The sequence below is a fragment of the Arachis ipaensis genome, chromosome B07, assembly GCF_000816755.2.
Source record: "Arachis ipaensis cultivar K30076 chromosome B07, Araip1.1, whole genome shotgun sequence".
Lineage (NCBI taxonomy): Eukaryota > Viridiplantae > Streptophyta > Magnoliopsida > Fabales > Fabaceae > Arachis > Arachis ipaensis.
The window spans coordinates 6,172,713-6,190,874 of record NC_029791.2 but is presented as its reverse complement, the minus strand read 5'-3'; the positions used below and the strand labels follow the sequence as shown (position 1 = coordinate 6,190,874).

Here is an 18,162-nt window from a genome sequence, read left to right as displayed (position 1 = left end):
CCGACCCGTTGCACCGTCCGACTTACCATCCGTACGACCTAGGCCACCGATCGGGTCAGAATCCTCGGGCAGCACCCGAAGTCCCGACTCGAAGTCCGGAATGACCTGCTCCTCCCACGTGGACCAGGACAGCTCATAGAAGCTTTCTGGCCAGTGGGCTAGGTCACTCATGGGCCAACCCAGCACAGTATATAAGGAGAGAGATCAGCTCTCCCCCAAGGTACGTAACACTTTACCTAATCCGGCTATCGCCTCGTACGGACACTGACTTGATCGTCGGAGTGTCCTTGCAGGTGGCCACCCCCACTACAAAATGTAAGAGCTTCTTCAACCACATATCCTTCAGCTATAGAACCTTCTGATTTAGCTTTGTTTCGTACATAGGACTTCAAATGTCCTAAATACATAGTTTGTATAATTGGCTTTAGTAAGCAAGATATAACTAAGTGACAGGTTAAATGAACAATGATTGAAAAGAGATATTTACCTCTCAATAGGATACATCCACCTATAGTGTATTGGTCCTCCAAGTTTTACTTCATCAACTAGATGACAGGTTAAATGAACCATGATTGTAAAGAAAGAAGGAGGGAACAACATTTCTAAATGACAAAGGGTAAGAATTATTCGAGGTTGGAGCTTCTCAAGTTCTGTAAGACTTAAGCTTTTAGAGCACAACTGTTGAAAGAATGAAGACAACTCTATTAGCACTGCAATAACTTTATCTGGTAGCACATTACGTATGGCAATGGATAATAGTTGCTGCATAAGGACGTGGCAATCATGGCTCTTCAATCCAGAAAGCTTTCTTTGCTTCAGGTCAACACACCGTAAAATATTACTCGAGAGACCATCTGGTACTCTAATATTCTTTATAGTACGTAAGAATACATCTTTCATGGAATTTGACATTGTGAACAAAGAGGATGATATCTCCCATTTTCATCTGGCCATAAATCTTTCCTTATATCCATTTCTTTGAGATCCTTACGAGCTTTGAGATTATCCTTTGACCTTCCAGTCTCATTGAGCAAAGTGTATAACACATTGTCGCAAACATTCTTTTCAATGTGCATGACATCTAGATTGTGGCGCAATAAGTTAGACTTCCAATAAGGAAGATCAAAAAATATGCTTTTCTTCCTCCATATCCCCGATTCATCATCTTCTTCAACAACTTTTCGTCGAGTCCTCTTACCTTTACTTGCCTGTAGTTCCTTCCCAAATGAAACATTGATGCCTTCAAGTTGTTCCAATATTTCTGACCCTGTTAGTACTGCTGGGGGATCCCTCAACTCGATATTTCCATTAAATTTTGCACGACTTAGCCTAAACTTATGACCCCTTTCTAAGAAACGGCGATGCCTCAAAAAACACAATTTTCCACCATGCTTTAATCTATATGAATCAGTGTTGAAATTACATGTGGGACAAGCATATTTACTGTGTACGTTCCACCCAGATAAGTTACCAAGGCCTGGAAAATCACTAATTGTCCACATTAATGCTGCTCGCAATGTAAACATTTCATTCTTGAACCTATCTAATGTTTGAACACCATCATGCCACAACTCTTTTAACTCTTTGATAAGAGGTTGTAAGTATATGTCTATGTTGTTCCCTGGCATTTTCTCTCCGGGAATAATCATTGACAAGATTAGTGATGTTGGCTTCATGCACTCCCATGGAGGTCAATTGTATGGAATAAGCACCACTGGCCAAACGCTATAGTTTGTACGCATAGCTCCAAAGGGATTGAATCCATCAGCTGCAAGACCAAGACGTACATTTCGAGGATCTTCGGCAAACCTATCATGAAGTAAATCGAATGTCTTCCAAGCTTCAGAATCCCGCGGATGCCTCATCTTCGAATCTTTCTTTTCTGCCAAAGCATGCCATCGCATTGATTGAGCAGTCTTAGAACACATGAATAATCGTTGAAGTCTCGGTTTTAGTGGAAAGTATCGCAAGATCTTTGCCGATTTCTTCTTTTTAGCATCGCTCCATTTAGATGTCTTGCATCTTTTGCATTCTTGCAAATCTTCATCCTCCCCCCAATATAACATGCAGTCATTAGGGCAAGCAGGTATCTTGGTATAATTAAGCCCTAGTTTGTTTATGATTTTCTTGGCCTCATAGAATGTATTTGAAATCTTCGCATTTCCAAAAGCATCTTTTATTAACTTGAGAATTTCGGTCATGGCTTTGTCGCTTATTTTGTATAAGCACTTTATGTGATACAGACTAATCAAGAAAGACAGTTTTGAATACTTTGTGCACCCTTCATACAATTGTTCACTACCATCTTCCAACAACTTGTAAAATTCTACATTTTCTCCATTGTGCTCTTCATTTTCTGCATCTTCTATGTTGTCTTCATCTCCATCTCCATCTTCTATGTTGTCTTCATCTCCATCTCCATCTTCAATCAAGTCAGGTCCAGCAACTCCAAACGCGTCATTGAGCATTATTACCATTGGATGTTGAGATGTCGAATCATCTTGTACAATTTGACTAGTTTGATGAGCTTGTGACCCAACTCCAACTGCTTCTTCACCATGCCAATACCAAACTTTGTAGTTTTCTGGAAATGGCTTGACTATTAAATGTTCAAAAACTTTCTCTCTTGTTTGCCACTTGCCAAAACCACACACCGGACAAGGGCATTTAATCTGACAACCCCTGAGAGATCGATGCTCAAAAGCAAAATCCAAAAACTTGTTTAAACCATCTTTATACTCGTGCGTGTTTCGTGGTTTTCCAATCCATGACTTATCTATTGACATGACTAAGAGGGACTAGAAAGAAGAATATTAAAAAATCTATTCATTAAAAATCTCTCTCTCTCTCTCTCTCTCTCTCTCTCTCTTATCTTCTATTTTACACTAAAAGAAGAAACCTTCACACGAGAAATAATAAGAAAGCGTTAACAGCACAGAAAACCAGCAATTTAATTTATCACATAGCAAATGAATTGTAAAAACAAAGTTGAATATGGAATTAACGGAAATATATCGATGAAAGTAGAATCAGATTGAAAATATTACCCTAAGCGACCAGAATTCAAAAGAGAATAAGTTTCCAGATCTGGGAATCACTGAAGCCCCCCTCCAGTCTTCGAGACTAACGACCTATGAAGAAGAAAACCCATGGAACAGGAAGAAAGAAGATTACAGAGAGATAAAGCTATAATTAGTTTTATAAAATTGAAGATAAATGTGATTAAGAAATTCTTCCATACCCCTTTTAATTCAATTTCAAATGCTTGCACCTGATATCAATACAAAATTAGTCATATAATTAGTCATATCAAAATCCTAGTAAACAACAGAGCCTAGAGTATACATATTGTGAACAGTTCAATCAATCACTATATATATATACAGGTGGATCAATTTACACTTGCCACAAATGCTATAAAATTCAAAAAGGATTAAAAAAATAAAAGATTATGGGGCATAGTGAAATTCATTTCAAATCAACTCAAAGTAAAAAAAACGATAATCTCTCTTATCCTAACAGATGCATTTAGATACAGAACAAAAAATGCAGTAGTTACTTAAATACTAAAGAAAAGACAAACAAACAAATAAAATTAGTCATTTTCTAATTCCTTCTCAGAAAAGATAATATGAGCTTAATTACTATGCAGGGACTGTGAATTTTACACTACCATCCGATAACATGTTTGCATTTTTTATACTTCAACCGAAATTGCATGCAAAATTAAATCCAATCCCATTCAAACAGTATATAACTTGAAAATTGAATTAAAATATTCAGAAGCAGAAAATTATATAACATTATCAAACGCAGAAACAAAAGAAACAAGGAAGAGATATAATTATTATTAATACCATTATCAAACAGCAGAAACAAAAGAAGAGTATGTGAAGAAATTATACTTTTAAATGTAGTTTACTTTTAATACCTATCAAACGTCAATAGAATGCTTCAACACAAGACCTGATTGCGGAGCTGCAGAGAAACGAAAATCCCCAAAAAAGAGAGGTCAAACAGTGACATGAGCGATCTGACTATCTAGCTTTCACGGCCTCTCTGGTACCATGTTTTTGATTTTCTACAAACAAACAAAAAAGAGAGGTCAAACAGTGACAATAATTAATTAATTAATTAATAATTATTAATTGTTGTGAATAAATAACGAGCATGGAAATTGGGAAATTGGGATTTGACGAAACTTCAAATAATTAGGGATTTTAAATTACAATTTTAAATAATTAGGGATTTTAAAAAATAACAATGATTAACCGACACAAGATATCGGTGAAAACGACGACGATTGCAAAAACTGCGCAACACAGTGAAAATTCAAACGAAAAGAAGAAGAAGAAGAAAAGTTGCACTAGTGGATCTGGATTGAGTTAGGTTGCATGGTGGTGAAGGATGAGAGAAATGGAGAAAGGAAACTGGGTGTGCAGTGTAGAGATCTATGACTGGCTCACGCCTTGATCGAAGAAACCAAAAATTTCAGTTTTGATTTCGCCTTCTCTAAAGAACTTGAGAGGGAGCTGCAGAGAAACAAATCAATAACTTGAGAGGGAGAGGTACCTAGAGAAATGGTAACTGGCGGAGAGAGAAAAAGCCAGAGAGGGAAGAACGGCGTTGTCGGAGAGCTTCTTTACACGGAGGAGACGAAGGAGAGAAAAGGGAGATCGAGAGCGCCGTTACTGTGTTTCGTTTAATGAAGCTAGGGTTGCATTTCTTTTGTTTTATATACGTGTGAAAATGGCGATTCAAAACCGCCATAATCACCTGAACCGCCACCAAAACACAAAGTTAATTATAGCAGCAACTAATAATGCCATAATAACCGGGTATTACGGCGGTTCTTTAAAACCGCTGTAATATCAATGCCATTTTAAACTCTTTTTTTATAGTTCCTCCGTCACGTCACCTCCGACGCCTCCAGTTCACACCCTTGTCTCTACTCCACGCCAGCTTAGCGTCTCTCCCGTTCACCCTTACGTCTTCACCCGATCCGTCGGATACCCGAGATCTTCAGGTAATGAACAATATCTTCTGTGCATAAAGTATTTTTTATGAAACTATATTAAAATTATGCTTTTACTTACTCTATTTTAAATATGGCTTTCATTTTTGGTACATTGACAAATCAACACGTGATGTTAATTTCTCAGTATACTTAACTGTTAATATAAAAGTTTAACAAGATGAGTAAAAAAATAAAACTCACATTTGAAATAGTGATATATTTACCAATTAAATTCAAGTAAAAAAAGTAGTAGTTGACTTTGATATTTATTTGTGTATTTTAACATCATCATGGTAATGATGATTAAACTTAGAATATAACATTATAACGTAAACTAACCCAAATTTCTTACAACTAATTAATAACCTTTTCCCATTGACATCACATATTCACATAATATTCAAATAAATACGTTCATGTTAAAATCATATATATTTAAACTATCATTTATTTCAAATCAGGAAAATTAAAATTAGTGACGGTAAAATTCAACATTTTGAAGATTTTGAATTCGATACGCTTTAAAATGTTAGATTTGGATCTTCTAAATTTTAAATTTTATTTTAAAAAATAAAATGTGATTTCTTACCATTTATTTCATAGGTAGGACGACAAAAAAAAATATAAAAAAAAATTTATTCAAAAGTGAAAAATCACAATTTACCTTTTAAAATAAAAATTCAAACTTTAAAAAATTCAAATTCTAAAATGTCAATAAAACGTGTCTTTTTGTCATTGTTATAAAGTATCCTTCTAAATAATGATTTTTTTTTAAAGTACTATCTAAAACACATATATAGAAGATATTTTTCTTATACAAGTTATAATCCAGAAAATAGAATAGAATAAAAAAAAAGCAAGAATGAATGAGAAATTCTGCTAAATATCAACGACTTATTATTATTTTTTTAATAAGAATAGGATTTATCTCTTTTTTTTTTTTAATTTTTGTTTTTAGAATCGACAGGCCTCCTATACTTTTAACATGAATTTGTTTCGGTAGTTATTTATCCAATTGTAACATCAATTTGAATTGGGACGTTTTCAATTGGTATATAGGATTTAGTAATCCTTTTCATATCAGAAAATGTATCAGGCAATTTATTTGTTATTTTTTGCAAATGTATAATATTTTAAACTTTTATTTCGCATTGATCGATGATCTAATTAAATGCATAAAAATAATGCATTTCAATTAAGTTCTTTTTCAAGAAGCTTATTTTCTTCCTCTAATGTTAGAAATTTTAATTCATCAAAATTACAATCTTCAAATCAAGCTTTAAACACATTTCCTGTTTGTAAATCAAGATACCTCACTATAGAAGGAGAATCATATCCCACCTAAATTATCAATTTTCTTTGGAGTTCCATTTTAATGCACGCGAGAAGGTGGGGGCAATTGGAAACATTTGGTTGCTGGTCAAAAGTTAATTGTAAAGAAAAAAATTGATGGTAACTTGTTAACCTCCAACGAATAAATGCTGCAGCATATAAAACTGTATGCTCTCAAACTAACAGAGGTTGAAAAATTTGTTCTCATATGTAAGGGTCTAGCAATTAATTGGAGGCGTTTAATAAGTGATTATGCTAACTCATTTTGTGTGTAAACATGACCTATTGGATGTTCAACGCTTATTCTGTTAGCCATACAATAAGCATCAAAAGCTTGGGAGGAAATTCACTAGCATTATCAAGACGAATTGCTTTGATTGGATTTTCTGGAAACTGTGCTTTTAATCGAATAATTTGTAATCTCACAAACGCCAAGTTGCAAGAAGACAATAAGCACACATGTGACCATCTCGAAAATACGTCTATTAGGACCATAAAATATCCAAAAGATCCACATGGTGGATGAATAGGTCCACATATATCACCTTGAATCCTTTCAAGGAATTTAGGAGACTCAAATTCAATCTTTATTGGTGATGGCCTTAAAATTAGTTTTCCCTAAGACCATGCAGCACAATAAAATTCAATATATTTAAGAATTTTCTGGTTCTTTAGTGAATATCTATGGAAGTTTTCAAAATTTTTTTGCATTATTGTTGTTCCAGGAGGACCCAATTGATCATGCCAAATTATAAATTCATTTGGGTTAGTAAATTTCTGGTTTACAATGGCATGTGATTCAATTGCACTAATTTTAGCATAATATAATCCAGATGAAAGTAAGGATAACTTTTCTAACATAACTTTTTTTATTTGAATAATAAGTTGTGATATATAAGTACTTATGATTTTTCTTATTCATTATTTCAATATAATATCTATTTTAGCGAATATCCTTAAAACTCAACAAGTTCCTTAGAGACTTGGTGGACAATAGTACATTATTATATTTATTATGAATTTTGTTCCTCCGAAAAATAAAATTATAGCTCTTCCAGAGTCTTCTATCACATTTCCTGAGCCAATAATAGTATTAACATATTCTTCTTTTGGTACAAGATGAATAAAATATATATTACTTTTGAGAATGATATGCGAACTTGCACTATCTGCAAGGCAAACATCTTCATTATATATCCTTGTCATTTTTTTCAAAGACAAATAATAATAATAAAATGAGTAGCAGTATATGCACAGTAAAATTGTATTCCTGATTAATAATTATTTTTCTAAGAAATACGGTTCATAAAATAGTTCCATATGCTAAAATTTTATTATTATTACTATATTATTATTATTTTAGAACTTGATACATTTAGTGATTTTGAAATTCATAGATGTAACATCTTGAATATATTTTTTTCCCTTCAAACAATTTACATATAATTTCTTTTATTACTACCCAACCATCCAATTTTACTAAAATTCCTATATTACCCTTATTCTCCCTCCCCAACCTTAACCCTAATTTTATCCGTATAACCATTTTCTAACACACTCATACCTGAGAATGAAAAAAAGAAAGAGAGAGACAGAAGAGAACCAAGACGCAAGAGAGAGAAAGAGAAGGAGGCACCGTCCCGCGCTGCCGTGCCCTGTTGCCGTTGTCGAAGCATCCATCGTTGTTGCGGTTGCCTGGGTCATCATCGAAGGGAGCCGTTGCTAAGCTTGAGAGAGCGAATGAGGGAGCTTCTTAGAGAGTGAAGGGGGTTTGCGGAGGAGGTAGAACCGCGATGAGGGAAGAAGGGGGAGCCGCCTCCGTTGTGGACAAGCCGTCGCCGTTGAGGCCGCCGTCGTCTCTGTTAGGGGTCGCCGTCATTACTGAATGAAGAGGGAGAGTTTGAGCTGGCCAGAGAAGGGAGGAAGAGAGAGTCACGAGGAGGAGCCGTTCACCATCATCGCGTCTGCTGTTGCCATCAACGGAGCTCGTTGTCAAGGGAGCATCGCCGACATCACTGCTAATGAACCGTCTCAATCCCTGTTTTGGTCTCGCTCAGCCCCACACCCCCTTCATTCTTGTCTCTAAATCAGCACCATTTTTTCCTGTTCTGCCTCCATTTTTGAAACTGTAATGCTTCCACCTTTACTCTACTGCATTTTGTTCTTTTCTTACATGCTCTTGTTTTAATCGCGATAATATATGTCTCTATTTTAGCACTATCGCTCTACTTTTGTTGTGTTTCTACTGAAAATTATCTTGAGTACTGGTATTGGTGCTGTCATGGAATTGTTAGAGCTGTTGATGTTATGATTACATCTGCAATGTAGCCATGGAAGTTGCTGCCACCGTCTCGGTCCAAATTCTATGCTCTTTCGTTCCATTCTATTCCAACCTTTCTCACCATTTAATTTGGCACTCCAAACTCGGTCTCTTCGATCTCTTAGGACCAAGTTGTGAGTAGACTTTACATTTATAATCGTTAAGGTTTTGGTTTATGCTATACTGAGTTTTTAATTATATATTATAGTTGGATAATTATTTTTATGAAGTTCATATTTTAGAAATTTTACATAAGACTATATATATATGTTAGATAGAACTTTATATTATTTTAGAACATTGATTTTATTTGAATATATTTTTTTGAAGTATTGAAGTATTTGTTAACATTCATATATTTTGAAATTGTGAAATATGTTCTTATGATTAAAAAAAGTATGATTGGAAAAGATTTCTAATGAGAAAGTATTATCTAATTCGATTTGATTCGATACCTTATATATTTGTAAGATTAGAAATTTATTGTATTTGAAGCTATATGTTTTGAATTGGTTTGGGAGGCTCGTATTAGAAAACCGTAATTAACGGCGGTTATGACGTTAACCTAGATGCATCTGGCTCAGATCTCAGCTAGCAGGGGTGCTGCTAGTCTAACGTGTAGGCTATACGTTGGATCTGTTATTCTGTACGGACACACTAGAGGAAAGGGCTACCCATAGAGGTGGAGCCGCCCAAGTGTGGACTTTTTATTTGATTTTTGTATGAGAACTCCCTTATTGATTCACTTATTATGATCAATTACTATTTTCTAATTAATAAATTACTTTAATAATAATGTTTATATGGTCTCATATGAATTATAAATGTATTGTCTAATCACTGAGTTGCAAAACTCATTCCGTTTTTCTAAAAATATTTTTTAGGAATAAATACTTGAATATGTGAGCTCTCTATTCAAGAATTATGATCTGCAATGGATTTCTGTTCCTTGTTGAGTTTCTAGACGTTGTATGCTCTATATGTCATAGGCAGGATCCAACCATTCTTAATTATTTTAACTTTTGTTGAAAATGTATAATTATTTATTTTAGAACTTGTAAATTATTCAAAATCTTTGTAACTTTCTTATTTAATTTATATTTGAGTCTGATAGGCTTGCTAGGGGATTGTTTCCCTGAGTGCCGATCATGGCTCATTTTGGGCCGTGACAATAAACATAAACATAAATATTTTATTAAACATTATTTATATACATATGCTTGAAGTTCAAATACATAGGGAATAAAACTTAACGAAAATTAAAGTGAATTGAATTTCAAGTTTCAGTTACCAAAGAATGAGAGAACATAATAAAGCTTGGTCTCTTAGGTTTGTGATTGGACTTGTTTTTTTTTTTTTTTAATATCAAGGTTCAGCCACTAAAATTTAATCAAATTTTGTACAAGGTTGAATTTGTTTATTGTTCAAGATGGGCTTTAAATATTTGTTCCTTGGGCCAACTTGTTTTCTTTTATTTTTTGCACACTTAATCAAATACATCAAACAAATAATTGAAAATATTTTAATAAAATATTTTAACAATACTTTAATGATATTTGTTCACTATTTTAATTGAATATAAGTTTTCCAAACTCAACAATCTCCCTTTTGATGACAAAAATTATTAAAATAAATTAAAAAAATTTATGATAGAAAACTTTCCTTTTGATGATTCACCGATATCTCTCCTTTTCTTTTGTTCAATAGGCTCCCTCTCAATGTGTGCTTTGATTACCCTGTTTGTAAAAAAATATTCATAGAAATAATGCCTATATACAAGCTCTAAAAAGTTCCTAAAAGGCGACTAAAAATTTTTAAAAATAGAACCTTTAAACTAGAGCCAAAATTTCACAAGTGAATGCACATAAAGCCAATTAAGGACAAGGGTTAATAAAGCTCTATAAGCCAAACAACCCAGATAAGTTTGAGCAAATAATTTTATCAAAACAATTCAAAGCTCAAGACCGAAACAGATCACAACAGGGCTCATGATATTTTAAATAGAGCGCTCAAAACAGAGCATTAAAATAGAAAATGATGAGCGGATAATTTATACGCTTTTTGGCATTATTTTTAGTATGTTTTTAGTAGGATCTAGTTACTTTTAGGGATGTTTTCATTAGTTTTTATGTTAAATTCACATTTCTGGACTTTATTATGAGTTTTTATGTTTTTCTGTAATTTCAGGTATTTTCTGGCTGAAATTGAGGGACTTGAGCAAAAATCAGATTCAGAGGTTGAAGAAGGACTGCTGATGCTGTTGGATTCTGACATCCCTGCACTCAAAGTAGATTTTCTGGAGCTACAGAACTCAAAATGGCGCGCTTCCAATTGTGTTGGAAAGCAGACATCCAGGGCTTTCCAGCAATATATAATAGTCCATGCTTTGGCCGAGTTTAGATGACGTAAAAGGGCGTTGAACGCCAGTTCTACGCTGCTGTCTGGAGTTAAACGCCAGAAACAAGTCACAAACCAGAGTTGAACGCCAGAAATACGTTACAACCTGGCGTTCAACTCCAGAAAGAGCCTCTGCACGTGTAACATTGAAGCTCAGCCCAAGCACACACCAAGTGGGCCCCGGAAGTGGATTTATGCATCAATTACTTACTTATGTAAACCCTAGTAGCTAGTTTATTATAAATAGGACCTTTTACTATTGTATAAGGTATCTTTTGATCAGTTGTATGCTATCTTAGATCACGTTTGAGGGCTGGCCTCTCGGCCATGCCTGAACCTTTCACTTATGTATTTTCAACGGTAGAGTTTCTACACTCCATAGATTAAGGTGTGGAGCTCTGCTGTTCCTCAAAGATTAATGCAAAGTACTACTGTCTTTCTATTCAATTCAACTTATTCTGCTTCTAAGATATCCATTCGCACCCAAGAACATGATGAATGTGATGATTATGTGACGCTCATCATCATTCTCCCTTATGAACGCGTGCCTGACAAACACTTCCGTTCTACATGCAAACAGGCTAGAATGAATATCTCTTGGATCTCTTAATCAGGATCTTCGTGGTATAAGTTAGAACCCATGGATGGCCATTCCTGAGGTCCGGAAAGTCTAAACCTTATCTGTGGTATTCCGAGTAGGATCCGGGAAGGGATGGCTGTGACGTACTTCAAACTCGCGAGTGCTGGGCGTAGTGACAGACGCAAAAGGATAGTAAATCCTATTCCAGTATGATCGGAAACCTCAGATGATTAGTCGTGCCGTGACAGAGCATTTGGACCATTTTTACAAGAGGAGGGGATTGTAGCCACTGACAACGGTGATGCCCTTGCATAAAGCTTGCCATGAAAAGGAGTAAGACTGATTGGATGAAGACAGCGGGAAAGCAGAGGTTCAGAGGGACGAAAGTATCTCCATACGCTCGTCTGAAATTCTCACCAATGAATTACATAAGTGTTTCTATCCTTCTTTTATTATTTAATTTCGAAAACTTCATAACTATTTTATATCCGCCTGACTGAGATTTACAAGGTGACCATAGCTTGCTTCATACCAACTATCTCCGTGGGATTCGACCCTTACTCACGTAAGGTATTACTTGGACGACCCAGTGCACTTGTTGGTCAGTTGTATCGAAGTTGTGACAATTTATGAATTGAGATTAGAGCACCAATTCTTTGGAGCCATTACCAGAGATCACAATTTCATGCACCAGAAAACTATTTCAATTCAATTTCTCCCTCTTTTGTCATCAAGGAGGGATACCTGCAGGTACATAATAACAAGTGATGCAATCACAATATTAAATCATGCAAAACAGAAAAATAGTACTAATGATAAAGTTATTACAGTTATCCAACTGAAAATAAAGTGCAAGACAAATAAAAACAGTTTTAGAGCTCTAAATTCAGAGTTATCAAAAGTAAAGATCTGTCCTAGACAGCAAGGAGCAGAACTAGGCATTAGAAAGCTCTTCTTCGGATTCCAGGAAGTCATCTTTTTTCTCAGAGGGTGTCATGTCCTCATCAACTGAATCCAAGTGCTTTAGGAGCAAATTTACCATGTCATGAGATTTTAGCTAGATTTTTTCATTTTGCATTGCCAGCTTTCGAGCTTTCTTACTAGATTTGACCATTTGCTTGGTCATGGTAGCAAATTCCAAAAAGATATCTTTAACCATTTCAAAGAAAAGATACTTGTATAAATCAGATGTACAAGCAATTGAGGGAGATGAGAGGCTTTCATCCTCACTTTCAGACACGGCCGGAGCCTTAGTACATTTGACATTTTTACCCTTAGCATGTTGCGGTACACCACCACCTTTGATAGTGGACATTCCGTTCTCAACAGACTCATTACTCAAATCAATATTAAAATACTCAAACAAGTAAGTTAAAAATATACCATAGAACAAGAAACTCTTTTTAGCACTTTTCACACAATCCCACATGTGAAGAATCATAAGGTAAGCAAAAGAGACGGAAATCTATTCTATTGTATAAAAATTGAATTTTTGCTCTTAATGATAAAGTTGACGTGGCATACTTTTGAGAGTGTTTCTTAATTTATTTCTTTTAACTCATTAAATATAATTCATTACGATAACTTAATTATGTTAACTAATTAATTTGATTAGATATTTAAGTATCATACAATTTATTATAATTTATATCAATCAATAAAAATAAATAAAAAAAATCAATTATATTAATTATTTGTATCAACTAATTGATTTGATTAATTCTTAAAATTACTTTTATTTAATTTATTTTATTTATTTAAATACATGAATTATAACTAATTAATTATTTACTTTTTTTTTAGGATAAATATATCAAATTATATTCCTAATATAAAAATACAAACTTTTATTCCTTTTATTTTTATTTTATCACTATAAAAGACTAATATATGAGAAGAAAATTTCATTTGTTTACTAATTACTGTTTCATTTGGTAGTTTTTACAACAATTCTTTTACTTCCTATGAGGCGTTGTCGCAAGAAGACAACCATCGTGAACACAAACCACCACACCCTTTAATTCCCGTTAACTTAGTACTCATTATTCGAAGTTATATATGATATGTTAGTCATGAAGCATTCATGGACCATGGTGTTATCATGTATGCATAAATAAAAAAAAGTTTCGAATTTGAACTTACTTAAGTCATTTACCTATTTGTATGGTATATTGAAGAGTAAAATTACTTTCAGTTTGTGTTGTACAATGATATTATGGTCTAATTTAAACTTTTACTTTAGAACTGATTGTGTACTAAAAATATAAACTTTTTTTGTACATAATTAATTTTTATAATGACCTACAAACACGGTAAAAAAAGAGTTAAGTTCCTCCTAAAGGTATTGGGCTAAAAGGATGGAACCCAAAAGAACACCTTGAGGAGTTGAATTTCTCTTCAGTGAGAACTATATTGGTGGAAGTGGATTGGTTGGATTTGGAGTGTAAAGGTGTCATCTAGTTGAAAGAAAACCAAACTAGATGTCCCTTCACTAATGTCACATGTCAGGAGCTTTAGTTTATCGTGTGAGAATCAACTTCCTACCTTTTCAGTTGACAAGACTTGAGGTGATACAAATACCTAAAGATATTTTGGAAAAAGCAGTAAACCAAATATCAGACTAAAACCATTGGACAATAGATTTCCTCTTCATCATGGTTTTACACTATAAAAAAGGACCTCAAGCCACCTCTGTAAAGCACTCTCACTTTTCACTTTCACCTTGATCATCTTCTTCTTGAGAGACCTTGAACCCTTTTTCATCATTTACTTTCACCTTCACCTTCATCCTCTTCTGAGAGCTTCTTTTTTGAAAAACCTTTTATCTTCTTTTTTACTTCTGAACCTGAGAAGCTAAAGAACCCATATTTTCCTCTCCCAAAATTCCTCTCATCGTTCTTCATTTCATCCATCACCTTCACGAGTAAAAACTGGTAATCGGGTGTTTCACCAGAACACTCGACGACCCTTAGCCCACCCCTGTCCACTTTAAACAAAGCTCATTCATCCTCTTGTGATATTAGTGGAGGTCTCAACACTTGTTCCCACCTCTCTTCCTCATTATTAGTTCTTGTATTGATTATCTGCCATTAATAGAAGTATTTTTCCTCACAAGTTTACTTACCCCTAATCTCTCATCTTAACTATTATTTTTCACTTAATCTATTTTTCACAAAACTCACCCGAATCACTTGGCGACTCCACTGGGGAGGAACACTTCGACGTGATGGCTAGAGATCAAACGAGGTATAGAACCCCCTCACCACCTCTGTTCGTGAATCTGAAGAATATGGAGGAAGACGAGAATACCCCAGTTACTTGTAGGGAGTTGACACGTATTCTAAAAGTCAAGGGATCGTGAAGCTGAGTTGCAAGAGTTGGAAGGAAAAAGAGAAGTTGTGGGAAGCAAGATGGAAGAATATAACTGGAGATTGGCATTAGCTTATGACAAGCACATTCGGCCCAGGGTGTTTCTAGAGGGATATCTGGTACTAAAAATCAGTAGACGCAGTAATAAGGAAGATGCCTTTGCCAAAATGGACTCCCAAATGGAGGGTCCTTACATTGTTTCTGAGGTACACCCCCAACGGACACCGCATCTTGCTGGACCCTGATCATGGAACAACCATCGGCCCCATCAATTTCAAGTACGTTAAACAGTACTATGCCTAATTTCAGTTTTAGAAGTTAGAATTTTAATTCCAAAAGGTTTCTTTATCAAGAGCCAATGTTTATGTTATATTATTCTGCAAGCATCCTGCAATACATGAGAAAACTACTTTAACAATTATACACTCAAAAAATGTGAGTGATGCATCTTAAGAAATTTGCAGTACAAAATAATTCCAAAAAAGTGAAGTGCCCCACCCTCCAAGCTCCTAAAAAGAGTCGAGCATAAATAGGGCAAGAAAGTTATGGGTACCTTCCTTTTTTTTCTTTTGGAACTGTTTCAAAAAAATGAAGTGTCCCACCCTCCAAGCTCCTAAAAAGAGTCGAGCATAAATAGGGCAAGAAAGTTATGGGTACCTTCCTTTTTTTTTTGCCTAAAAAAAAGCAGAAAAAAATGGCTACTACTTTTCTTAAAATCATACACTCCCCCTGCAAAAAAAATTAATTAAAATAAATTATTTTATTTTTAAATATCCACAAACGAACATTGCTCATAATTTTAATTCAATTTCTTTTTTTTTATTTGTGATTTCATTGGAAACGTATACAAATGAGGATATAACATCCAAAGTTGTAAGGTGAAAGATCTTTATCAAATAATCTCTATAGCTAATTTCGAAATTAGCAACCCAATATACATGGGAGCTGAGAGGGGTTAAGACAAAAACAAGGAAAGAAGAAAAAGGGTCTTACCAAGTAAGAAGACAGAGTAAAAAGACAGAACAAGGTTGAATGTAGGAGTGTTCTTTGCCCTAAGAAAAACTCCCAATTATTGAAGAAGACAGAGGATTTGGATGGTGGTGATGATAACAGTGATGATACTGCGCTGTGTAAAAAATGTCCTAGCAGAGATGATGAGGAACACCTCTCCCCTACCCTTCCAGGTGTTCTCTCTCCTTATGTGTCTCTCCAAATTCAGGTACTCAAATTTAAAACGCGTCCAATTAGAAGGGTAAGAGTTTCTCCCCTTCTTATTCCCTTATATATTAAATTATTATATTAAATCAAATCATCCCTCTTTTTTCATACAAATAAATTATGAATATATTTATTTACTAATCTTATTTATTTATTTATTTTATTAATATTTAAAATATTTGCACAATAACATTCTTTTATTCATTTTTTATGAGTACATAATTATATTCATATTATACAGAAATATTTATATTTGAATATCATAATATTTATAAATACATATCTCATTATGACAAAAAAATAAATAAAAGAGGGGAGATTTGATTCTTTAGAGTTATGATATTTTAACCGAAAAAAAATTTTAATTATTTTTGTTCTGTTGAGTACAAAAAAGTTTAATGCAGCTTGAGGAAATACTTTGTACCCTCAAAAACTACATGGAGGCTTATGATTGTGTACTAAAAATATAAACATTTTTTGTACATAATTAATTTTTATAATGACCTACAAACATGATCAAAAAAGAGTTAAGTTCCTCCTAAAGGTATTGGGCTAAAAAGATGGAACCCAAAAGAACACTTTGAGGAGTTGAATTTCTCTTCAGTGGGAACTATATTGGTGGAAGTGGATTGGTTGGATTTGGAGTGTAAAGATGTCATCTAGTTGAAAGAAAAACAAACTAGATGTCCCTTCACTAATGTCACATGTCATGAGCTTTAGTTTAACGTGTGGGAATCAACTTCCTACCTTTTCAGTTGACAAGACTTGAGGTGATACAAATACCTAAAGATATTTTGGAAAAAGCAGTAAACCAAATATCAGACTAAAACCATTGGACAATAGATTTCCTCTTCATCATGGTTTTACACTATAAAAAGGACCTCAAGCCACCTCTGTAAAGCACTCTCACTTTTCACTTTCACCTTGATCATCTTCTTCTTCACAGACCTTGAATCCTTTTTCATCCTTTACTTTCATCTTCACCTTCATCCTCTTCTGAGAGCTTCTTTTCTGAAAAACCTTTTATCTTCTTTTTTACTTCTGAACCTGAGAAGCTAAAGAACCCATATTTTCCTCTCCCAAAATTCCTCTCATCGTTCTTCATTTCATCCATCACCTTCACGAGTAAAAACTGGTAATCGGGTGTTTCACCAGAACACTCGATGACCCTTAACCCACCCCTGTCCACTTTAAACAAAGCTCATTCATCCTCTTGTGACATTAGTGGAGGTCTCAACACTTGTTCTCCACCTCTCTTCCTCATTATTAGTTCTTGTATTTATTATCTGCCATTAATAAAAGTGTTTTTCCTCACAAGTTTACTTACCCTTAATCTCTCATCTTAACTATTTTTTTCACTTAATCTATTTTTCACAAAACTCACCCGAATCAAGAACTTGTTATGATTTTATCTCATTATTTTCTCTTAGATATCAAGTTGATGTATTTTTATTTATTATTATTGAAACGGATGTGATATGAAATTTATAAAAAAAAAGCTCTCACACTCAATTTTTTTATTGTAGTCTTCTATCTCTTTTATTTTTTTCTTTTTATTCATTTTATTCTTTTTTTTTAAATATCATACAAAATTTATACCAATTAATTATAATTCATTATATCAGTTAGTTTAATTCATTAATTTATAATATGCATAATAAAATAGATAATTTGTTACTTATAACGTTAATTCTTCTAAAATATAAATCTATATATAATTATACTTTAATCATGTGAATTAAAGACCAAATTAAAATAATATGATTTCTTATTTATTCAAATTGAATGTAATAATACAAATTAATTTTATTAGATAATCATGATCTTCTGGTCTTTTTATATACAGATGGCCAAATAAATTTATAAGAGTATCTCTAATATTTGATATTAATTTTATTTTATTTTAGATTCTAGGATGTCACATAAATA

General features: G+C 33.8%; 1 protein-coding gene and 1 long non-coding RNA gene across 8 annotated transcripts in view; both read right to left on the bottom strand.

The window, feature by feature from the left end:
* The window catches only part of LOC107609485, a 9,013-nt gene extending 4,273 nt beyond the window's left edge, over positions 1-4,740 (bottom strand). For 5 of the 7 annotated variants that reach the window (XR_002351063.1, XR_002351066.1, XR_002351062.1 and 2 more), the window contains exons 1-4: positions 4,573-4,725; positions 3,932-4,081; positions 3,242-3,271; positions 3,048-3,131 (exon numbers count right to left, since the gene is read on the bottom strand). Coding sequence is in view for 2 of the 7 variants with exons in the window: in XM_021107158.1 (XP_020962817.1) it covers positions 1,692-2,786 (1,095 nt within the window). In the remaining 5 variants the exon portion in view is untranslated. The other 2 variants (XM_021107158.1, XM_021107159.1) reach the window with 2 other exon arrangements.
* Positions 14,221-17,158, bottom strand: LOC110264824. Its single transcript, XR_002351067.1, has 3 exons — positions 17,144-17,158; positions 16,910-16,912; positions 14,221-14,400 (listed from the first exon to the last, which is right to left on the bottom strand). It is a non-coding gene; the product is annotated as an uncharacterized LOC110264824 (long non-coding RNA).